Source organism: Mustela nigripes, chromosome 9 (genome assembly GCF_022355385.1).
Source record: "Mustela nigripes isolate SB6536 chromosome 9, MUSNIG.SB6536, whole genome shotgun sequence".
Lineage (NCBI taxonomy): Eukaryota > Metazoa > Chordata > Mammalia > Carnivora > Mustelidae > Mustela > Mustela nigripes.
The window spans coordinates 35144432-35170344 of record NC_081565.1 but is presented as its reverse complement, the minus strand read 5'-3'; the positions used below and the strand labels follow the sequence as shown (position 1 = coordinate 35170344).

General features: G+C 41.1%; 1 protein-coding gene across 4 annotated transcripts in view; it reads right to left on the bottom strand.

Moving 5' to 3' along the window:
* The window catches only part of GNE (glucosamine (UDP-N-acetyl)-2-epimerase/N-acetylmannosamine kinase), a 44537-nt gene extending 25885 nt beyond the window's left edge, over positions 1-18652 (bottom strand). Inside the window, exons 1-2 of one of the 4 annotated variants that reach the window (XM_059411321.1) lie at positions 18556-18652; positions 147-352 (exon numbers count right to left, since the gene is read on the bottom strand). In XM_059411321.1, coding sequence (XP_059267304.1) covers positions 147-352; positions 18556-18606 — 257 coding nt within the window. In that variant the 5' untranslated portion in view covers positions 18607-18652. The other 3 variants (XM_059411325.1, XM_059411324.1, XM_059411323.1) reach the window with 3 other exon arrangements.
* Between the last annotated feature and the right edge of the window lie 7261 nt (positions 18653-25913).

Here is a 25913-nt window from a genome sequence, read left to right as displayed (position 1 = left end):
TGAAGATGCAACTTCTCCAAGGCCATATAAAAAGTAAGAGGGAGAGCTGGGATTTGAAGATAGGTTCACTTGGCTACAAGATCCAAGCTCTCTCTAGTACACCAGGTTGCAATGAAGGATATTATAAGAAAATGCTTTCATCTTACCCGTAGTCATCTATCAGGTGAGAGCCAAGTACCACCACATCAAGTTCAAAGAACTCAGGTTCCATTTTAATGCCAAACATGATTGGGGCAAGTTTAGAATAATCAGCACGGTTGCAAGTGGCAACACAAACCCGAAGTTTTCGGTTATTCCCATTCTTCTCCATGACTTGTTTCTTTTGTTTTGAGACGTTCTTAAAATAGAGTTCCTAGAGTTGCAAAAATAAAAATTATTTATCATCAGAATGATAGGTCCTAGATAAAAACACAGAATTTTCTAGTTCTAAGCCTTTTAACCATGATTTAATACAGTGCTTCTTAACCTTTTTTTCCACCCCTGCTCCTGTGTGACACACCCACTGGTATATCCAGAGCTAGGAAATTCCTGCTGACTAATTCCACCCCTTTCTCTCACACTCAAGAAAACACACTGGAATACAATTATGAAACAGTGACATAAATCCGCTCCCTTTTAAAAGCAAGCAAACGTCAGTTCTTTATTAGTTAGAAATTACTTACCACACCTCACAACTGATCCCAACATACCAGACTACTGAGAATAACTGATCTAGTTCAACTCCCTCTCTTTACAGAAAGGGAAACACACGTCTTGAGAGAGGAAATTACTTCCCCAAGATTCAAGATAACATCTTATAAGGGATAAGATCTATTTACCCTCACACTAAACACCCACTATATACAAAGCCCTGTGATTGGTGTCGAGGAAGAGAAAGGTAAAATAAAAAAGCCTACCTCCAAGGCCTCATTAGCCCCTATAGCCAGTGCCTATAAACCTCTGACAATTCCAAATGCCTACCAGGTATCTCCTGACCCATACACACCTTAAAGTCAATCACCCAAACCGAACTCATTTTTTCCCCTCATTTCCTTTCCTCCTTGCTTGTTCTCTAACTCAGTTATGAACTTCCATTCACCCAAAAGCCTTGACCCTGGACATCCTTGTCTTCTCTGTCCCTTACTCTGTACCTACTAAGCCCTGTCAGTTCCACCTCCTTAATCTCTCTTTTTTTTTTTTTTTTTTTTTTAAAGTAGGCTCCATGCCCAGCGTGGAGATCAATGCTGAACTCACAACCCTGAGATCAAGACCGGAGTTGAGATCAAATCAGACGTTTAACCAGCTGAGCCACCCAGGCACCCCTCCACCTCCTAAATATCTTTCAAAACTAGCTCCTCCTCTTCATCCCCACCAGGACATCCCCCAGTCCATCCTCTCATTTTAGGTCTGAACCATTGTTAACAGCTGCCAAAGTAGTCCGCCTATCTCTAGCCTTGCCCTGCCTCCCACAGACTTTCAGAGTGATCTTTCCAAAGTTCAGAAATTTGATTACCATGCTCAACAGAATATACAACCTATGAATAAAGTCCAAATTACTGATCTGGACCTACCCCATCTTTCCAACCACTTCGCCCTGACCTACAATTACCCTTACTCTGTGCCAAAGCCACACTAAAATACCTATAGTTCTACCAGTGAGTCTCCAAATCTCTGTATATAGTATTGTAGATATATGTACCCTTAGGTTAAATTTCCTTTCCCTCTGGCCTGGGCTTCTCCTCATCCTTCAAAACTCGGTCTAAGTGTTGCCTCTTCTTGAAAACCTCTACATAAACTTCAGTTCCTCTTCACTTCACCCCTTTTAGCTGCTACCTTCCTCTGAGCACTATGGCCCTTCCAAACACATATATAGTTTTGCTTGACTCCTCTCCCCACATCCACCCACTCTCCTCCCGCCATCTATAGCCTCCATTCAAAGTAAAAATCATGGGTAAGGGATAAGAGATGTTCTAAACTTCTCTGTATCAAATGTAAAATTCCACCTCATGGAGTCAATGCTTTTGCTTCAATGTCAATATTTAGACTTTGCCATCAGGCATACAAAGAAGCTTGAATAAAGATGCCAGGAGTAGGGGAGTTACCCTTTAATCAGGGTAAACTCTAAACCCTTTAAATCAGGGTAAACTCTAAACCCTACTGGAAATCTCATCAGCTGCCATCTCATCTCTATTAGGCTCAAACTCCTGTGAGAACACAAACTGCCCCATCATTAGGCCCATTCTGAACTCAACAGTCTCTGGTCAAAGCTAATTCCACCCAACAGAAAGCATTTATGTCAAGAGAGCTGTATTCACTAGTTCTAAGCACTACCTAATCATTAAAGACAAAAATGTTTCTCCAAAAATGGCTGTCTTAAATGTTGTTGTACATAATCCTTCCTTCAATGATCATTAAATTTAAGCTGAATAAAATGTTGGTGATACTCAACTTGCTGGGTGAGGCAGAGCAAATCTTTCATGGTTGGTCAATTTGTTTTTATTTTAAAAAGAATGTAAACATCACCTCACAATACTAAAATGCTTAGTATTTACCAAATAACTCAAAAGTGATTTTACTAAAATCGAGAGTAAAGCAGCCAAATAAATAAACTATGAAGAAGGCAAAAATGTTACTAAGGCCAAAGCTTTTTTCAGGAAAGGAGTTAAATCTTTAAAATATGGCAAAATGCCTCTTTAAAGGGAGAAGTTTGGGGTTTTCTAAAATAACTTTAACTTACTTCTTAGGTAGTAAAATTCACATGGTTTAAAACTGAGAAATAACAAGAGGCGATATAGCAGAGTCTTCTCATCTGTGCTCTACAGCCATGCAGTTTTTCTCCCTGGAAGCTAGAAGTTACTAGTTCTTGTCTATACTTTCATAGGTAAACCATGCATAAATAAAATAAATAAAGATGTATTTGCTTATAAATACATACAATATACACTATACAACTGATAACATTCTATAAACTGATGTTGTATCCCCTGCTTTTAAAAATGCTTTTAATTATGCTTCTGAATTGAATGGTAAAATGGGAAACTTTAAAGGCACTGAAAATATCAAAACGAAAATGCAAAGTTTTGAAAGTTGCTGGCCATCATCCCTTTAAATATATGAAGGGTTATGAGAGCCCCAAAAGTAAAAACAATCAATGTCACAAACATTTAGTATCTACTCTGTGCGGAGCACTATAAAGAAAGCTGAGACACACAGAGAACTGAAAATGACCCTGCCTCATATTTAGAAACCTTAAAATTAGTACCTGAAACCAGCCGACATAATAGATGTTAGCTAGTTCACTTTTCCAAATAGAAGCCCCAGAAACAATAAATTTTTTTCTCAGCCCTGTATACATTATTTGCTCTGGATCAGGGATCATACCCAAAGATACATTTTTATACTGAGAACTATGACCAGAGTCCCCATGACCAAGATAGAATGAATAAATGGCAAAACAATGAATAAGTGACAAAATGGACTTAAACTGTAATAGGACAATTTAAGTTACATAAAGTACAATGTAAGGCAAAACTCAGTTCTTTACATGGTGAAATACGAGACAGTAATTAAAATGGATGGACTATGTCTACATTTGTCTATATTAATAAATCTCAGAAACAGAGCATTAGAGGAAAACAGCAAATTCTAAAAAGTTAGATACAAATAGGGTACCAAGTTTTTCAAAACATGTAAAACATTACTGTATGCTATTTACTGATCTACAGCAAAGTTCCACACCAACTCAGGGAAGTAGTTACCTCTGGAGAGGGAGGGAAGGGAAAGAAAAATGGGGTTTCGGGCTTTAGCTAACATTTTTTTTTTTTAAACCATACCATAAGCAGAGATATGAAACAAACACGGTAACATATTAATATGTGTTAAATCTCAGTGACTGGTAGAAGGTGTCATACTGTCTTCTGTCCCTTTAAGCACATTTGAAATTTCCATTCTTAAAAACAAGAACTCTTTTAAATAGATACTGTGAAGTAGGTGTGTTGTCCAGAGCCACTCACCACCCCCCCACAAACACCCCAACCTAAAGCTCAGAAAATTAGGAGGGACTGGATTTGCCCCCCATTTCACCTATGAATTCCAAAATTGTAACTAAAATACAAATAAATGCGAGAGAAGTATGCTTTCATCTTGAATTCACTGGCAATCTCTGAGAAACCCAATTCTGAAAGACCACTTCCTGCGAATATTCTCTCAAGACTGACCATTTTAAATAGACGAAAGGTGATCAGCACTTTCCAGAAAAATATTCCACTCAACTGTGGAAAAAGACAAACATCTGGCTCAGTCACTGGGCAGAGGAAACAGTAACAACAAACATTTGAGAAGTACTTCTGAGGTGCTAAGCACTGTGTTAAAAACTTTGTAAGCATTAACCATTTCATCCTGACAGTCCTCTCACTAGCCCCATTTTACAGAGGGGGACCCTGAAGTATTGCCAAAATAATTTACTTGCCCCAAATCACAGTTAATAATTGCCAGAACCACAAATCAAACCTAGCCTACAGGATACTGCCACATCCAGTGTTTGCCTAGTATCTGATCATTAACATCCTTGGAACTTCTTTGGACCAGGTCCTGCCAGGCCCCATGGCAATGAAAAGAACATGATATATGCAGCAGGGATGAGACTCAGGACCAAGAAGGAAGGGGCTATCTAAAAGCGGCCTGGAATTCAGAAACCTATTCCTGAACTGCAGTTTGCTTTGGCTTCTTCCAGAGCCTCTACAGCTGGGTTCAACAGTAAACTCAGACCGCTAAATTGCACTCCTCCTTTCGGAGAAGCCAATACTTTAGCGTTCTCTAACAATTTAACGGGTGTGCTCCGACTGGGGAGGAAAAATAAACACCTATCAAACTCCCGAGGAAGCCCAGACTCAGAACGTAGTCAGGGTTCGGCGCAGATCTTCAATACCATCGTTTAGTTCAACCCTTTAAACCCCAAGGCCACTTGTCTGTCAAGGAGCTCTCCGCCCTCTCCTGCACACCTCCGTAACAGCACCTCACTATCTCCCAGGACAGCCCGCTTTCTTACTGGACAGCACTGCTCGTGGGTGGGAGCCCTCCCCCGCTGCCGGCTACTCGCCAGCGGCCCGCCACGAACCTGTCTGCTCCCCGTGCCGGGAATACAGAGGGGCCCTGGCACGTAGGCCTGCGGAAGACAGGGCGACGCCCGGGTCTCGTGCGGGCCCGGGAACGCCGGGAGGTCCAAGCTGCGGGACTGCGGAGGCCACGAGACAGGGGCCGGAGCAGGAGGCCGCGGGGCGCCCGGAGGATGCTCTACCCGGCGCGTCCCCCGGTCCCGGCCAACGCGGGGCTCTCACCAGACGCTGGCGCGCAGCTCCCTCCCAGGCCGCCGCCGCGTCCCGCGGGCTACAGCCGAACGTAGCAACTGAAGGCGGGCCCGCGCAGGTCAGCCCCGGCGGCTTCCGCAAGTCCGCCACGCGCGTAAGAGACTCTAGTCTCGACCCCAGCCCCGCACGCCCCTGCACGCCCCAGCACACGTCCCCCCGGCACCGAATCGGCGAACGCGCCCTTACGTAACCTGAGAGCGACCCTCTGATTGGCTGCGCCCGGCAGAGCCCCACCCCCTTGCCAAACGGTTTTTGAAAGGGGTCGACCGGGAAGGGTGGAGTGTTTCGCGTTGTTGTGGCGGACTCCGGCGGCGTGTTGCCGCCCCGACGCGTAGTGCTCCGCGGCCCACGCACGCTGGAGAGCCCGGGTCTTCGCACGTGGAAGCTATTTTGGCCTTGCACCCAAGGGAGAATTACGCCTCCTCTTCCCTGAGGCATTTCATAGGCCCTGACCAAAACAATACTGTCGTGCCGCCGGTCCGCCCCAGAGCCATCTTTTGAGATAAAAGCCTCGCCACTGCCGGATGGTGTCTGCTGGAAGACTGATGGAGTGTTGATAATGAACCAAACAAGGCACTTACCAGCTGATTATAAGGCGCTCCGCCTGGGCCTCCTTTTAGGGAACCTTCTGCCAGTCGGGCCGGGGAAGTCCAGAGGGGAACTTGGCGGAAGAGGTCTCCCACGGCGCCCGATAAAGACCTTTTTTTTTTTTTTTTTTAAGATTATTTATTTATTTATTTGACAGAGATCACAAGTAGCAGAGAGGCAGGCAGAGAGAGGGGGAAGCAGGCTCCCCGCTGAGCAGAGAGCCCCACAGGGGACTCAATCCCAGGACCCCGAGATCACCACCCCAGCCGAAGGCAGCGGCCCAAGCCACTGAGCTACCCAGGCGCCCCTGATAAAGACCTTTTAATGATCTTTTCAAATTACCGAGTCACCAATGACAAACTTCGACTGAGTTGGTGTTAAAAAACATTACAACATTTTTTACCACCATTGAATAATTGACCATAGGTGAAACTTAACTACACATCCAGAGTTCTTGCTCGGAGGCGAATTTCAAACCCTAACTTTTGCATTTCATGTATTTCATTTAATTAATGAAGCTGTAAGTTACAGAGTACTTAGGAACTAGCATTTCTCCAGCAACTAGCCTGGAACTACTAAAAGGTTATTTTCAGCCACAAAATGACAGACTTTAAGGGGATTTGTGTAAGGAAGTGCCAACAGATTTTATTAAATATCACTTTGGATAGTATGTGGAGAATGGATTGGCACTGAAAGAATGGTGGCAGTGAAAAAAAAATAATCTGGAAGGATACATAAAAAACTGGTCCCGCTGACAGGGCCGGAAGGAGATGGACTTTTCCACCAAATACCTATTTATAATATCTTTTGTGTTTTGTAATATATGCACATGTTGCATGTTAAAGAGAACAAAAATGTTAAAAATGGTGACAGTGAAACTCAAATGGATGATATGAGATTGAATTTGGAAGCAGAATTGAAAATTATGGATTAGGTATGAGGGAATGAGAGAAAAGGATGGAAACAAGGATGACTTCCAGGTGTCTGGTGTTAGTAATTGGGTGATTGGTGCTATTTATCAAGATGAGAGAAAAGCTGAGGGAGTGACCACGTTTGGGAAGTTTAAAGTAAAGTTTTATTTTGGGATATATTTGAGATGCCTATTAAGTGAACAATAAGATAAATGAATCTGAGCATAGATTAACCAGAGAGTGCGTTAGTTTTCTATTGCTGCTACAACAAATTATCTTAAACCTAGTGGTTAAAAACTAATGTATTATCTTGCAGTTCTCTCCAGAACTCAGGAGTCTGAAATGAGTTTTACCCAGCTAAAATCAAAGTAGCAATATAGATATCATCACAAGAAAAGAAAATTGAACTGTTTGGTGACAGATGTTAGCTAAACATAATGGTGATCACTTCACAATATATACATATATCAAATCATTTCACTGTATACTTGAAAGTAATATATAATATCTCAAATATATGTCTTTTTTTTTTTTTTTTTTAATTTTTAAGGTATCAGTGGGTCAGCCTTCCCTAGGGGGCAGTAGACAATCTACTTCCTTGCCTTTCCTTGGCTACAGGCTGCCCTCATTCCTTGGTTTGTGGCCCCTCTGACCTCTGTTTCCCTTGTCACATTTCCTCTTCCTTCTTGACTTAAAAAGACTCTTGTGATTATAGTCCAGGATATTCTTCCCCTCTCAAAAGCCTTAATCAGGGACGCCTGGCTGGCTCAGTTGGTTAAGCAGCTGCCTTCGGTTCGGGTCATGATCCCAGCGTCCTGGGATCGAGTCCCACATCGGCTCCTTGCTCCGCAGGGAGCCTGCTTCTCCCTCTGACTCTGCCTTCCACTCTGTCTGCCTGTGCTCGCTCTCTCTCTGACAAATAAATAAATAAATAAAATCTTTAAAAAAAAAAAAAAAAGCCTTAATCACATTGTCAACATTGTCAAAGTCTCTTTTCTATATAAGGGGACATTCACAAGTTCTAGGGATTAAGACATGGCTCTTCGGGAGCTATTTTGCCTAACACAAGTGGTATCAAAACCCCAGGGAAATGTTCAAGATGGGCACATTGCTTTTATTTTATTTATTTATTTATGATTTTTTAGGGATTTTATTTATTTGAGACAGAGAGGTACAGAGAGAGCATGAGCCATGGGAGAGGCAAAGGGAGAAGAAGAGGGAGAAGCAGGCTTCCTGCTGAGCCAGGAGCACTATATGGGGCTCAATATATGGATTGATATGGGGCTCATGGGGCTCGATATGGAGCTCAATATGGGGTTCGACCCCATCATGACCTGAGGCAAAGGCAGACATTTAACCATCTGACCCAATCAGGCACTCCAAGATGGGCATAAACTTATATAAACTTTTAAACTTACATGCCAGGGGCACCTGGCTGGCTCAGTCAATGGAGCATGTGACTCTTGATCTCGAGGTTGTGAGTTGGATCCCCACATTGGGTGCAGAAATTACTTAAAAATAAAATCTTTAGGGGCACCTGAGTGGCTCAGTTGGTTAAGCCTCTGCCTTTGGCTCATGTCAAGGTCTCAGCGTCCTGGGATGGAGCCCCACATTAGGCTCTCTGCTCAGCGGGGAGCCTGCTTCCCCCTTTCTCTCTGCCTGCCTCTCTGCCTACTTTTGATCTCCATCCATCAAATAAAATCTTTTAAAGAAATAAAACAAAGTCAAATAAAATCTTTAGGGCGCCTGGGCGGCTCAGTCGTTGCATGTTTGCCTTCAGCTTGGATCATGATCCCAAGATCCTGGGATCGACCCCCTGAATTCGGGGGGGTCGTCCCTGCTCAGTGGGGAGCCTGCTTCTCCCTCTTCCATTCCCCCTGCTTGTATTCCCTCTCTCACTCTCTGTCAAATAAAATATTTTTTAAATAAATAAAATATTTTAAAAATAATAGTTACATGTCATATCACCAAATATCCAGAAAAGAACACTAATTTTTCTCTTAAAACTTAAAAAAAATTTTAGGGGCACCTGGGTGGCTCAGTGGGTTAAAGCCTCTGCCTTCAGCTCAGGTCATGATCCCAGGGTCCTGGGATCAAGCCCCACATGGGGCTCTCTGCTCAGCAGGGAGCCTGCTTCTCTCTCTGCCTGCCTCTCTGCCTACTTGTGATCTCTCTCTCTCTGTCAAATAAATAAAATCTTTAAAAAAAAACAAAAAATTTTAATTTAAAAAAACAGTATTTATGTTCAGTTTTTAAAAATCTGGATGCTCATTACATGGGTGTGTTTAATTTGTTAGAATTCAAATTGTACCCTTGAGATATCTGTGCTTCTTTATGTATCTTGTATTACATATATTTTCTTAAAGATTTTATTTATTTTTGACAGAGATCACAAGTAAGCAGAGAGGCAGGCAGAGAGAGAGGAAGGGAAGCAGGCTCCCCACCAAACAGAGAGCCCAACACGGGGCTCAATCCCAGGACCCCGGGATCATGACCCGAGCCAAAGGCAGAGGCTTTAACCCACTGAGCCACCCAGGCGCCCCAGTATTACATATTTTTAACATACTTAATGCTTAAGTTATGGCTAGGAAAAATGTAACTAGAAAAACAAATACTTTGAATAAAGATAATATAGTTTTGAGGATTTTTGCACTTATTAAGCCACTCAGATTTTATGTTTGACCAATATTGAAAATTTTATATTTTCATATATAGTTCGAATAGTTCTGTGTTCATGGAATCACTTAACCTTGAAATGAAACTGAAATTAATGAAATGAAATGACCCTCTTTTTTAGACTTTTTCTTTATGTTCTCTTGAGATGAAGTTGCAGCAAGGAACTGTAGGAGGCATTTCCTTTTGGCTTTCTCAGATCACATTTCTACCCATACCATTACATTTCCAGATCTCTGTTACTTTGCTATTTAACAGTTGTGAATTTAACATATCAAAATCTTCTCACGTCATTGTTTATGTTTGGTTTGGTTTCCTTTGGCTTTAATCTGAGAGCTCTACAAGTTGCAAAAAAAGTACATATGGCTTTATGATATAATAAAATCAAATTTTCCATAATTACTCCATAAGCAGAATTACAGTTTCAAACATTTATGGCATAATTGGGTTATCAGAGAATCCTAAGTCTTAAAAGATCATCTAACCCAACCTTCTCATCAAAGGAGGAGACCTCTTGAAACCATCCCTGACAGATGTTCATCTGACCACTTTAGGAACATTTCTTTTAATAGGGGCTTTTTTGCTCTTTTATTTGGTGGTTTAGTTGTAAAGTACTCGCCTCTCTATAAAGTCTACCCAAGTATTAGCATCCCATTATCATAACTACTTTGTTTATATTCTCTCAGTACTTGGAACAACCTTAAGGTGTAGATTCTATCACTCCCATTTTATAGATAAGGAGACTGAAGTGCGAAAGGGAAAGTTGCCTAAGGTCACAGAGTTGTTAAGCAGAAGAAGATCCCACATGTTTAGACACTACCTGGTGTTTCCTCTTTCTACTAAACAGAGCCTTTCTTATGATAGAAAACTATCTTCAGGTTGCACTTGCTCATCGCTCTTTGGGTATGCTGTTCCCCTAGTTAAGAATTGACATAACTCTTCTGTTATCCAGCCCACATCTCTCTGAATCACTCACATAAACGTCTTTAAGAGACTTTTAAAGCGATCTCCTTTAAAATCAAGAATACAGGAGACACTGGGTGACTCAGTCAAGTTGAGCGAGGAACTCTTGATTTTCACTGAGGTAGTGATCTCAGGACCCCAGGATTGAGCCACACACGAGCCAACCCCCCCACCCCATGGGCTCCGTGTAGGGGCTCCACGGTCTGTGGAGTCTCCTTATCCCCCCACTAAATAAAATCTTTTTTTTTCTCTTTTTTAAAAAAGATTTTATTTATTTGAGAGAGAGAGAAAATGGGGGAAGAGGGAAGTGGGAGAAGCAGGCTCCCCACTGAGCAGGGAGCCCCACTTGAGGGAGACCCCAGATAGTTTTTTTTATTGTGTTATGTTAGCCACCATACAGTATATCATTAGTTTTTGGTATAGTGTTCCAAGATTCATTGTTTACATATAATACCCAATCCTCCATGCAATACATGCCTCCTTAATACCCACCACCAGGCTCACCAATCCTCCCACGCCCCTCCCCTCTAAATTAAATAAAATCTTAAAAAATAAACACAATAAAATCAAGGTATACAATGTCTAAGACAGTCTCCTGATGTACTAATTTTATAAAGCCTTCAAAAAAGAAAATGAGGCCAGTGTGGCCCTTTTTAAAAAAATAAACTTTTCAGGACACCTGGGTGGCTCAGTTGGTTGGCCTTGGGCTCAGGTCATAATCCCGGGGTCCCAGGATCGAGTCCCGCATCGGGCTCCCAGCTCCACGGGGAGTCTGCTTCTTTCTCTGACCTTCTCCTCACTCATGCTCTCTCTCACTGTCTCTCTCTCAAATAAATAAATAAATCTTTAAAAAAATAAAAATAAAAAAATAAACTTTTCACTGAAGTGTAACAAAGATACTTGCACATAATAAGTATGTGTTGATTTCTGAATTTTCACGAAGTGAACATACCTGCATAACTACCACTAAAAGAAAGAAAACATTGCCAGTGTCTGTGGGCTGTCTATGCAAGGGCTGCCTATCCATGACCCAAGGAAAGCCCCAGCACCAAGGCTGTGCTAGTAATAGACACAATGGTATTGATTAAGCACATTAAACTAGCTCTCTGAAGCATTTAGACCACGGAATACAGGGAGGATTGGCCAGTTGGGAGTGAAGTGGAAAATGAGGCACAAAAACAGACACAACAGATATGCTACAGAAGGTAGAACATGTGGGCTGTAGGGAGAGAATTCAGTCCCTGACTTGCCTTGGATCCTGCACAACTTCAACCCATATGAATTCTTAAAAAAAAAATCCTCTGTTTCTTAAGAGGCTCTGTTCCTCACAATCAGATGATACTAACACCAAAAGTGTAAACAGGAAGAAACTCTAACCCCATTATTTCAACTCCCAACTCCAACCAGTCGGTAGTGGCTTCTTGGAGAACTGTGTGGAAGATGACTCTGATGCTGAGTTCAAAGGGAAAAACACCTGGGCTATCAGCTGTGATGTTTTTCAGGGAGGAGGGGAGGAAGGCAGGGATGGTGCCATGTACTTGCCATTCCTGCCCTTAGCCAATTTCACGAAGAAATCCAGACATGGAAAAAATCGAGCAACTAACCACCATATTAAGCTGGATATTTCTGTTCAATAAATATCCTTTTGTTAACTGTTCCCCTAGCCCCACTCTATATATCAGGCACAACACCTTTAATTGCCAGAACCTCTTGAGTACATAAAAATAAAACACATCTTACAAACCAGATATCACTGCATAAGCCAGATTGCTAATAGCCCAATCAAGTCATCTAGGCACCTCCTCAGAACAGACAGAACTGCTCTTGTTGCACTGATGATGACAGATGAGAAAGCAATTCTTTCCCCTTTAGGGAAAGCATGTAAGGATTAAGGTTACATTGACTGAAAATAATTCAGTAATATCCTGAACTCTGTGTGTCCACTTCAGGTTTGCGAGCATGAGATGGAAAGATATGCTTACAAAGGTAGTGATTAAGACATTCATAACAAGAACAGAAGCCTCTTGAAATCAGGACCATTCACTCATTCTTCATATCCTCAATTACTAATCAGCTTATGTGAACCAGTCAGCTCTTTAGAGCACCTCTAGTGGTGAGCCCTCCCCATGCCAGCTCTCCCAATTAGAGAAAAAAAAGTATAAATAAATACGACTATGGGTTTGTTTTTGTGAAATGTTGCCCTTCATTCAAATTTTTAAGTGTATTTTTCTTTATGAGCTATGAAACCATCATATTTCCAACCAGTAAGTAATTTTATTTCTTATCTGTCTGCTAGGAAAATGAGGGAAGCCAGAGAGAGCTCAGCCATCCCTGACTAATTGGAGTTCAGAAAGTTTAATTTGCACAGCTATTCTGGAAGAACTGCAAAAGTACTTAAAACTAGTTTATCTTTAACTTTGACTCTGTTATAACAAGTTAGATCAACAAAATTGTGTTCTAAAAGTTATGTTCTAAAATAACTGCTCATGAAAGAGTTCTGTGAGAAGGATGTTCTTGTGGACTTGCAAGGACCTGGCTAAGATGGGTAGCACACAGTGCCAGCAACAAGCCCTGGGAGAAATTTCATGATTTCTCAGTATAGGCTGAGGAACCAGCCAAGGTACTAGCCCCAAATCCCTGGAGCTGAGGAAGAGCCCACACCTGGCAGTCAGCATGAAGCTGAAGCTGAAGATGGGGTCCCACATGGACATTCCTTCGGAGTACTGAAGTGGGCTTCGTCATACCTGTGTGAATGCTTAAGACAACCAAATACATGGGGTGCCCCTGTGGCTCAGTCAGTTAAACGTGCAACTCTTGATTTTGGCTCAGGTAATGATCTCAGGGATCATGAGATTGGGCTCTTCACCGGGCCCTACCCCCACCCCTCAATTAAAAAAAAAAAAAAAAAAAAAAAGACATCCAAATACACATAATTAACGTCTACAAACCCTAAGCATGAACATAAGCCTCAACCTTTCTCATCTCATGACTTTCCCGCCCCACCCTGGAATGAATCTAATCCAACCTGTCACATCATTTTTGCTTTTCTTCCCTACCCTGCCTCCTGTCTCTAAACGTGGGTATTTCCTAAGGATTACACTTCTGCCTCTGGCCCTCTACATATGCCATCCTTCAGAATTTCCTTCACTCTCAAGTCTTCCGTTTTAACTTCTGTGTCGATAATTCCTAGGATGCATACTCTATATTTTTCTTCCTAGTTCTAGGCCCATATCCCAGTTGCCTGCTAGATATTTCCTCCCCTCAAACTCAATGTAAAAAATTTAGTTGGGTTTTTTTTCCCTCTTAACTTCCCCATGTCTGTTAATGGCACCAAGTTGCCACTTGCATTCAGACTCAAAATCAGAGTCATATTTCAGTCTTTTGACTCTTATTATCCAATGGTTTAAAAATGGTTTTGGGGTTTTTGTTTTGTTTTGTTTTTTGGGCTTTTTTGCATCTACTCTTCCTTCCCATTCCTACCAGTCATAGCATCACTACCTTAGTTCATCCTGTTATTTCCTTAATTCTGAGATGCCTATATTTTTATGATATTCACACCTAAAGTCAAGATTTATCTTATAATCAATATATATATTTAATGTAGAGTTTTTTTAAATTATGAACTCTATTATGTCAACAGTGTCTTAGAATTGAGAAAATATGGCATCTTAGACCTAAATGACTATGTTTCTATTGGTTCTTCCAGCCTGCATTCCCTGGCTTCTGTAATCTGTCCTGCATGCTATTGCCCGGTGAATCCCCTTAAAGGAATGCTTTCATTAAGTCATTTCTTTGCTTAAGAACAACTTCAGTTCCCTATTCCCTGCTAGGTAAGGTATGCCTATGACATCAACTTTAGATTGAAAGTCCCCCACAATCACACCCTGACCTTTCCTGTCATTAACATTTTCCCCTACCCAGATCCTTTTGCCCTGAACAGATATTCTCTGCCTCACTTTGTGTGGTTCCCCACAATGAGAAGGCTATCATCCCTCCTGCTACTAACCTGCTACTCATGCTTCCGGTCCTATTTCTGTTGTAAAACCTCATTTGAACATCCTATCCCAAAACAATCACTTCTTCCTCTAAATGCCTGTAGCGCTTGCACTTGTCTTGATTACTTATTTCATACTTATTCTTAATTATCTGCTATCTTTGAATGTACACATTTATGACTGTAAAGTAATAGATCTCATGCTTTATCTCATGTTTTATATTTACTGTAAAGTAATAGATCTCATGTTTTATAAGTAATAGATCTCATGTACACATTTATGACTGTAAAGTAATAGGTCTCATGTCACATAAGTTACTCACTCTCTATGTCCTATTTTTTCAACAGATCATAAATTTCTTAAAGTTCATTCTGTTAGATATATTTGTCTCCCTGAGAGTTCCTTGAATCATGAAGTATGCAGGAAATACAGTCTAATAAGCATCAAGTGAAATGGGGCGGGGATCATATCAAAGAGTCATTGCTGGCCACCTGGCTGGGTCAGTCAGTAGAGCATGTGACCCTTGATCTCAGGGTTGTAAGTTTGAGCCCCACACTGGGTGTAGAGATTGCTTAAGAGAAACAAAATCTTAAAAAAAAAAAGAAGAAGAAGAAGAAGAAGAAGAGTCGATCCCAGTTCTTTTCTCTGTGGCTGGTCCAAGTCACTTGGATTCAACCTCCCCACCTACCCTCCTCCAGCACTCAAGCTTATGATCTTACTAGTACAACAGTGTTGCTCAGATTTTATAGTGGATCAAGGGTGAGAAAGCAAGTTGAAGAACAGGAAGAAACGTAACAGTGTTCTAGGGTAGATATGTGGAGACAGAAAGTAACGAGATACAGTGAGGTGGTGGGGTAAGTCCAGCTCAGCAAGGGTCTTGGACGATGTTCTGCTGGTGAGACTAGGCTTTCTTTGTCCTCACTAGAATTGGGAAATTTTTTAAATCAGGGAGTGACATGATCAGACTTGCTTAATTCCAATTGTAGAAGATGGGTTGGAAAGAGGAGGTAGGACTAGAAGGCAGACCAGTTAAAAATCCGATTTCAGGACCTGAATGAAGATGCTGGTGGTCATGGGAATTAAGAAAAGAGAATCAGAAGAATGTGGAGAAAGAATGGACAGAACTTGATAGCGGAGATGAGACAGAAGAGACGATGTTGTAAAAGAACGACTGAGCTTTCTGTTTCAAAGCAGTGGGGTGGCTGGCAGAGCTACTGTCTGAAACAGAGAAGAAGAAAGTTTGGGGATGAGCTGGTGGCCGTGATAAAGATTTCGGATTTGGACATGTTGAATTTGCAATAACTAAAGGTCATTTTCATTAGACTGGAGACCTGGACAATGATGTGGGTCAGCGATACGTATTGTGACAGGCGTAATTCACCCAACAAAATGCGTATCTATTTTGAAATACACCACACACTCCTAGCCCAAGGCACCCAGCTACATTTCTTGTTCTACCTGTTTCGCCAGAGTTTTTTTAATGCCCCTGATACCTAGTTTGTTATACTTGGCCAGTTCAGAACTCTTTTTATAAAATTCTGCGTGTAACAGTTTTCTAAATCCTAGATGATTAGACTCTTAGACATTATTAAATTTAATTTTATAGGGTGTAAAACCCTGTGGAAGCCCAGGGACATCAGTTTATGGTGTCTTACATTAAATATTCAGTGGTGCTTTCCTGGCTACATTCCCTCTTTCTCCACTCACTTTTTCTGACCGCCAGGCACCTACTCTTCCCTGCCCTCCAGCTGCTCTTCTGGTAATTTCTTCTTTACACTGTGGTCACTCTCTCATCCTGGAAACTTTCTTCTTCTGTTTCCACGACATCTCTGGTTTCCTGCCTACCTGCCACCTCTCTGGTTCTATACTTCCTCAAATCACTACTTAAAAGTTAAAGTTTTCCCAGAATTCCCCACTTAGCTTCCTTTTCATCTCACTTTAGTAAACTCCCAGCATAACTTCATCCACCCGCACAGCTTACCAAACAAACAATTTATTTTATTTTTTTAAAGATTTTATTTATTTATTTATTTGAGAGAGAGAGAGAGAGGGAGAGACAGAGCATGAGAGGAAAGAGGTCAGCGAGAGAAGCAGACTCTCTGGTGAGCAGGGAGCCCGATGTGGGACTCGATCCCAGGACTCCAGGATCATGACCTGAGCCGAAGGCAGTCACTTAACCAACTGAGCCACCCAGGCGCCCCCCAAAAAAACATTTTAAATTATTGCTAAATCTGAAACTCTAGCTTAGTCTTCTCAGTCCAGACCCAAATAACTAACTCCTTTTAGGAGCGCCTGGGAGGCTCAGTCCGTTAAGCGTCTGCCTTCGGCTCAGGTCATAATCCCAGGGTCCTAGGATCGAGCCCCCCAGGGAGCCTGTTTCTCCCTCTCCTCCCTGCTTATGCTCTCTGTTGCTATCTCTGTCCCTCAAATAGATGAATAAAATATTTTTTAAAAAAATATATCATTCCCTTTAGGACACCTGCTTTTGGCTGCATTCCACAGGCCCTTCAAATCAACTTGCCAGAGTGAAATTTTCTTCACCATAAACTTGGGCTTTTCCACTCTAATTCTCAGTGAATGATATCATCATTCACCCAGTAATTGGGAGACTTCTGTGACTTCTCCTCCATCAGCTCTCATGTTCAGTCTGTCATGAGATCCTATCAATTTTACATTTTAGATTAGCATTTTTCTAGAAGAGAATATGGTGTGATTGAACATAATAAGGGAGTGAGAATAACATACAGAAAAGAATAACCCAACAGAACAAAAAGTTTTGTTAAGGAATATTGGAAAATACAGACTATTAGTAAGGGGAAGAGAACCTTGAAAGGTAACTTTAAAACTACAGTATTTCAAAGTTGATGTGGTCACAGAACCCCCAAACATTAGGCAGACGGATGAAATGGTAATTTCAAGGCACATTATAAAAAATCAGTCACATGAGAAATGGGAGTCAGAACAAATATTACCTTTGTAACTAGAGATAGCCATTTCTTAGATTTAGTTGAAAACATGAGGAAGAAGAAGAAGAAAAAAAAACACTAAGAAGTTCCAGCTTAAAACTCAGAAAATCTGACCTCGAATTTAAATGTAAGTGCAAGTGCTACAAAAAATGAAGATAATAATTTCTTACCAAAGAAGGCAAACTGAGATTAGACATTAGTGATACAGCTAGAAGTCGACTCTGACTATGTCAAAAATAATTGCAAGAATGATGTTATTTGATGGAAGATGGCTTATAAACCATTCCTAAACCATTCCTTAACTACAGACTATCTTTTTTTTTTTTAATATTTTATCTTTTTAAGTAATCTTTACACCCATTGTAGGGCTCAAACTCCCAATGCTGAGATCAAGAATCACATGCTCTACCAACTCAGCCAGCGTGGCACCCCTAGATGATCTTTAAATATATAAATATATTTTTTAAAATCATCAAAACTGAAATGTGATGATAATTCCCTAAAACATCTGGATTTCCTTATGCCTCAATAAAAATTTTGCTTAAATAAGTTTCACTATAATACAGCACACTATATGACATAGCTACACTTCAATAAACATGGGAATTGCCATTACCACTGGAAACTAATTAACTCAACATAAACACACTCCTCTCCCACAGGTGGCTAGTCAAAAGTTAACTAATTGGGGGAGAAAGAAGCATTAGCTGGGCCCTTTTATACAGCAAGTTTCAAAAGCAAAGAAGAAAGTAAAAATAGTTGTCAGGAACATCACACTTCTGGTAATAAACTACATTTAAGGAAGCAGGAGACTCAGAAAGTAAAAAGCAAACCCTCTTTATCTGATGAAAGCACGAGGCATTTGAGGGAGAGTTCATTTTCAGCTTTCAGTTCAGACCAGGAGTTTGAGCACAGTAACAGAGAAACAAATAGCAACCACAGAATGACTAACATGGGTTAGCAGTCAAAAAGAAGACATTTAAGAAAAGATGGATGGGATAGGCTTAAAACCAAAGCTTTCCTCCTCTTCCTTGTAATTTCTCCCCTTTTTCTTTTTCCCTCCCCAGATTGCAGTTTTCACGATCAAGCTCTACTGACTTGTTAAATGACTTACGTGAGGTCCTTGAAGACACAACTTCCAGTGAGGATACATGTTGATTTCCATCCCGCAGCAAAAGCTCTGTACCCGGGGTTGTTTGAATTAATGAACAGGGCAGCTGTTTATTCTCTTGACTTAGCTGCCACAGAGCTAAGTCATTAACAGGCATCTGAATCCCAGACTGAATCTTGACCCCGCCCCTCTGAAAAGGAAGACCAGGAAAAAAAAAAAAAAGTGATTCTAAATTCTTCCTATGTTCTTGGACAGTAGCTTGAAAGCCAGAGGACAGTCAGTTTCTGAGTGTTACTTCCCTGTTTCTACCACTTGATTCTATTTTCCACTCAAAAAATTACTTTCTTCTCCTGAGTTTCTCAAAGGTAGCAACAAAAATCCACAATCAAAAATCTCAATCATCTTTTTCGCACTGTTTTCACACACAGTTGACATACTACTTATTGAAATACTGCTTTGAGCAAAGAAGGAAACTAAAGAAATTAAACTAAAAATAAGTTAAAACTAAAAAAAATTAAAATTTTTAATGGAAAAACTAAGGGAGGATTTAAGATTCTTTTTAAGATTTTTTAATAGTCACTGATCTCAGCATATTAGAATCCTTAGTTTCATGAGACTGAAGGAAAAATCAATATTTTGCATCTTTGTCTAAGCTACATTATAATAGGAAACTGTGGCTACATTTTTAAGGGATGTACCTTGCACTTTTGGTGCTCAGGGACCCTCACAGCCAGACTGGTGGCAAAGGATATAAGCTGATCATCTGCTTTATCCCATTTGATTGGCATATGTTCATTTGAACACATCACCAGCCTAGCCTTACCTACTAAACAATTTTACATTCTACTTAAGGAATGCTTAAGGCTGCTGTTTGTAAATACCAATGAACAACGAGAAGCATATCCACTAGCATATGCTAGCAGATTTACTGAACTAGTGCAAGCCAGCACAATCAAAAAATGAAATTGATTTTTTAAATTTGATTTTAAAACTCCTGATCAAGTAAATTAAATCAGAAATAAAAGAGGATAAATAACAACCAAAACCCCAGAAATACAAAGAATTATAAGAGGGGTGCTTAGGTGGTACAGTTGGTTGAGTGTCCAACTCTTGTTTCAGCTTAGATCATGATCTCAGGGTCCTGGCATCAAGCCCCACATCAGGCTCTATGCTCAGCAGGGAGTCTGCTTGAGATTCTCTTATCCCTCTGCCCCTCCCCTCCATGCTTGCTCATATGCACTGTCTTCTCTCTAAAATAGATGAATAAAATTTTAAAAACCCAAAGGATTATAAGAAACTATTATGAGGGGCGCCTGGGTGGCTCAGTGGTTTAAGCCGCTGCCTTCGGCTCAGGTCATGATCTCAGGGTCCTGGGATCGAGTCCCGCATCGGGCTCTCTGCTCAGCAGGGAGCCTGCTTCCCTCTCTCTCTGCCTGCCTCTCCATCTACTTGTGATTTCTCTCTGTCAAATAAATAAATAAAATCTTTAAAAAAAAAAAGAAACTATTATGAAAAATTATATACCAACAAATTGGAAAATATAGGAGAATTGGAGAAATTCCTAGAAACATATAACCTCCCAAAATTGAATCAGAAAAGTTAAACAGATCAACTAGCAAAGAAATTTAATCAGTAACGAAAAAAACTTTCAACATATAAAAGCCCAGGACCAAAGAGTTTCATGGGTGAATTCTACCAAACGTTTAAAGAAGAGTTAATACCTAGTCTTCTCAAACTACTCCAAAAAATAGAAGAGGAAGGAATGGTTCAAATTTCATTCTATGAGGCCAGCATTATCCTAACACCAAAACCAGACAAAGACACTACAAAAAAAGAAAACTGTAAGCAAATATCTCTGATGAACCTAGATGCAGAAGTCCTCAACAAAATATTAGCAACCTGAATCCGACATGATCTGGTGGAATTTATTTCCAGAATGCAAGGGTGGTTCAGTATTCACAAATCAACCAATGTGACATACCACATTAACAAGAGGAAGCACAAAAACTATATGATCACTTCAAGAGATGCAGAAAAAGCACTTGACAAAGGACATATATTTTCATGACAAAAACTCTCAACAAAGTAGGTTTAGAGAGAACATACCTCGACATAACGAAGCCCATGTACAAAAAACCCACAGCTAACATCATCTCAATGGGGAAAAACTGAGATCTTTTCCCCTAAGGTCAAGAACAAGACAAGGATGTCCACTCTCATCCCTTTCATTCAACGCAGTACTGGAAATCCTAGCCACAGCAATCGGACAACAGAAAGAAATAAAAAGCATCCAGATTGGTGAGGATGAAATAAAACTTTCACTATTCATGGATGACATGATACTATATACAGAAAACCGCACAGACTCCACCAAAAAACTACTAGAACTGGTAAATAAATTCAGTAAAGTCACAGGATACCAAATCAGTGTACAAAAATGTGTTGTGTTCCTACATACTAATAATGAAGTAGGAGGAAGTGTAATGGGGAAAACAGTGCATTTACAATTGCACCAAAACCAAAAAAGAACAGAACAGATCTGGAAGCATCACAATGCCAAATTTCAAGACATCCCAATGCTATAGTAATCACAACAGTATGTATTGGCACAAAAATAGACACATAGATCAATGGAATAGAATAGAGACCCCAGAGGAAAAGCCATCATTATATGGTCAATTAATCTTTGACACAGGAGGCAAGAATATGCAATGGGAAAAAGGCAGTCTCTTCAACAAATAGTGTTGGAAAAGGGTACGGCGACATGCAAAAGAATAAAACTGGACCACTTTCTTAAACCACCCATAAAAATAAGCTGAAAAAGGATTAAAGACCTAAAAATGAGACATGAAACCAAAAATTTTTGGAAGAAAATGTAGGCCCTAATCTCTTTGACATCAGCTGCAGAAACATTTTTCTAGATATGTCTCCTTTGGCAAGGGAAACAAAAAGCAAAATTAAACTGTTATGACTACACCAAAATAAAAAGCTTTTGCACAGTGAAAGAAACCATCAAAGAAACGAAAAGACAACCCTCTGAATGGGAGAAAATGTTTGCAAATGTTATATCCAATAAGGGGTTAATATCCAGAATACATTAAGAACTTACACAAGTCAACACTAAAACAAAAAAACAAACAAAAAACACACAAAAAAACCAACAACAGCAAATAATCCAATTAAAATAGGTAAAGTAATTATCTTTTGCATATCAAATCTTATGAAGCTAAATAATTTGATAATATATAGTGATGGTAATGGTGTTGGCAGAATAAGAACTCTCATACCCTGCTGATGAAGACATTAAAAATTGTATTCTTTTTGGAGAAAAATTTGACAACATCTATCAGTATTTTTAATGTACATACTATTTGACTCATTATTTCCACTTCAGATCATCTATTATATATATGTACCTCCAAAGGCATACAAAAATATATGTACAATCATGATTATTGTATCATTTTTATAAATTGGAGAAAATCTAAATAACTCTCAATAGGAGACCAGTTAAATAAATACATGATATCCACACTGTAAAACACCACATAATTATTAAAAGGAACACATAGGTCTGCATGTATCAATACGCAACTCCTCTGGGATACATTGTCAAATGAGAAAGGAGCATCCAAACTATATTCATAGTATCCCATGTATGTAAAAAATAAATCTAAACCATATTCTGTATACCTTATAAATATGTTTACATACATCAATAACTATTATAGTCACTAAATCACATTTTATTCCAAAAGCAATGCAACATTCAAAAAAGCACAATTCAAACAGGATTTCCAATTGTCACTTAAAACTTTAAACCTTAGAATATTCACATCCATAGTCTTTACGACTGAAGTATTTTGGAATAATGACTATTCTTTTTTCTTCTATTCTTTGCTTTTCCATATAAATTTTAGGATCAACTTACCAAGTTCCATGAGAAACCCAACTGGGATTTTTATTGGTTTAATTAATTTTTATGTTTTTTCTGTCCTCATAGACTGAAAGCTCCTTGGTGACAAGAGGCCATGCCTGTCTTGTTCTCACTGTGCTCCCAGCACCTAACCCAGTGCCTGGAGTAAGGCAAGTACTCAGTAAGTATTTGTAAAATGGTTGGGTGGATGGACGAGTGAATGAATTATCTCTAAGAGCATAATCACTCAATATAAAATGTTTTGCAGGTGTTAAAATTTTTATTTTCAACATATACTTAATTATGGGAAGGAACTTTCAGTCTATAGTTAAATAATTTAGTGGTTTGTAATCAGCAGAAATGTACTTTCCACAGCCTTGGAGACTGAAAGTCTGAGCTTGTGGCTGCATTCTGGTGAAGGGCCTCTTTCAAGTGCAAACTGTCAACAACTCAGCTTTTTGTTGTATCTTCAAGTGGGGGAGAGCAGAGAGGGAAAGCCAGCACTCTCCTGATTCTTATAAGGGCACTAATTCCATCCTGAGGGCCCCACCCTCATGACCTCATGACCACATCTAACCCCAACTACGTCCCAAAGGCCCCATCTTAATACCATCACGCTGAGGGAGGGGGTAGCGTTTCAACATATTGGGGGAGACACAAACATTTAGTTCATAAGAGTGCCTCAGAGGATGAGCCCCGTTCTCCCCTGCCCCACCAACAGGGGGGAACTGCAGGAGTGAAATAAATGGTATGGCACAGTTAGGCAGAGGGAAGCTTTAAGCATTTTCTTTTTTTAAGATTTTATTTATTCATTTTTGTGAGAGAGGGAGGGAAAGAGCGTGTGAGCACCAGCAGGAGAGAAGGCCAGAGGGACAACCAGGCTCCCTGCTGGGCAGGGAGCCACTGCCAGGCTCCATCCCAGGACATGAGCTCATGACCTGAGTGGAAGGAAGAGCGCCACCCAGGCGCCCAGGCAGAGGGAACCTTGAACTTAATTTCCCAGATATTCTCCACCTGCTCTTTACTGGCACTGAGGGGTAGCAATTCCATTCCCAAGGAGGGTGTATTTAAAGCTGTGTGTGTAGAGGGGGTCGTATGTTTCATTGTCACAATGAGGAGTGGGTGTTTTTGGTTTTCACTGGGTACGAACTTTTTTGCAATGCCAGGACCTGTCCTGCACAACTAACAACTTCCCTACCCCAAACGGCAGGACCCTTCTCACTGAGAAATTCTGCTCAAGTATGATGCCCACTCTCTCTTCACCGCATGGAGCAAGCTTAAAGAATTTGTACTTACACAAAAAATAATAGAATCATCCCTTGTAATTTGGTTGGGACATTCCGGGGTGTCATGCACCATGAGTCTCCCCTTAGGCACAGAAATTCCTAGTTAATCATTATATATTGACAGATTATGGAGCAAACCATGGTCTGAATTTTTTTTTTTTAAGATTTTATTTATTTATTTGACAGAGAGAGAGAGATCACAAGTAGGCAGAGAGGCAGAGAGGCCGGCAGAGAGAGGGGGGGGGAAGCAGGCTCACCGCTGAGCACAGAGCCCGATGCGGGGCTCGATCCCGGGACCCTGAGACCATGACCCGAGCCGAAGGCAGAGGCTTAACCCACCGAGCCACCCAGGCACCCCCATGGTCTGAATTTAAAAGCAGTGTTGCAATTAGAGAAACCAGCTGGGCCACCACTGAGTAATTTTAAATAACTCAAATTTTCTCTTACCTTGGCCAAATCTGACTAAGAATACCAGAACCCTCAGCACCATTCTTCTGTTAAATCTCCACTCTTCATTCTCACTCATCTCCTCACACCCAGTCGGCTTCTCTTCATAACCCCAAATCTCTCGGAAGCAAGTCCTCTTCTCCCCTCCCACCTTTTCCAGTCTCTGTCACAAAAGCTCAGCGGTGAGGCCTGAGACTTGAGGAATGTTCTCATAATGGGGTTGCAGCCTGGGGTTTGGGGGTCAGAGGGCCCTGCTGTGAGCAGAGTACCTGGGTGTGCGCCTACCCAACAACCATCCTGGGCTCTGATTATCAAACACGCACAAGGCTGAAGAATGGTCACAGCCATTTTGTTCATCTTTGTATTTCCAAAATCTCACATAATGCTAGGCACAGAGTAGACACTCAGTAAGTAGTGAGTTCAATTAAAATGAGATGATTCCTAAATGGGGTAGGATATTACCCCCATAATTTCTGATATAAATGGGGGTAAGGAAGATTTAAAAAGCTGGGAGAGACAAGAATGGTCTCTTTGACTGAAGGTCAGTTCAGTCTTAATCTTCATGATTTTATGTCTAGAATCGATTATTTGATCTATTAAAAGTGATTAAACACATTTTGGATTATTTAAGGTGACAGCAATTATATCCAAGATATGAAAGACAATTCTTTTTTTTAGAGGAAAATCAGATGTGGAGAGAGCATGTTCCTACTCAAGGAGTATGATAAATCAATAAATACAAACCTATACTGATTAAATATCTTGATCATTGAAGTGAGTGGATTTTACAGGGTGTTTGTTTTTTTAATGAGGCAGGATTTGCAACCAGGCCGCGCCTTTCCTTTTCTGCGGTAATGGTTACATAAATTTTCACTAATCTAGATCACAAAATATACCATCATTGTTCCCTATCTTGTACAAACATGACTGACTGAGCATTAGATCCAAGGCTTTAATGAAATAACAATTTGTAACTCCGTGAGCCCAACTCAGCCCACGCTTTTCATTCTGTACATGGCTTCTTCCACAGCAAAGACCAAGTCTACACCTTGCAAGTCTAGACGGAGTCTACACCTTGCAAAGAGGCTCCGCAGCTGCCTCCCGGTTCCCTTATCCTGCCAGGCAGGGGGCTGGCCCCAGAGAGACCGAGGGGCAGGCGCTGCAGGTTGCCGGAGATGCACCGCCAGGGGCCATGTTTCCAGAGAGGTGGGAGAGCGGGAAGTGACTGAGCAGACAGTAAGCCTGCAGAGGCCAGCAACTTGTAGCCCCCCCACCAACACCACGAAGGGGCCTGCGTCATAGCAGACACATTGCACACTGTCGCTGGCACGAGACAGCGACAGCGTGGGGGCCCAGCGCGGAGCACCAGGCCTACAGAAGCCATCCATGCTAGAGGCTCAAAGCCGGGCCTTCTGTGAGGCCCGAGGTGCTCAGGCCTGCAGGGTTGATCGGGAGGGAGGTCTGAGGCAACCTCAGAGGTGAAGGATCCTGATGTGGGGTCCTGGGGACCTGGCATCAAACCACCCAAATAGCCAGAAGCTGGGAGTAGGAGGGAAGGGCTGCCTCGAGCCTTTTCTGGGACCTGTGCAAGCACGCAGGTGACAACAGACCATAGTGGAGAGGGCAGTGAGGGGGAGCCCCTGGATGCTTCCTACGGCAGCCGATAACTGCTGCAAACTGTAGGGCCTAAAACCACAAAACTGTTCCCTCAC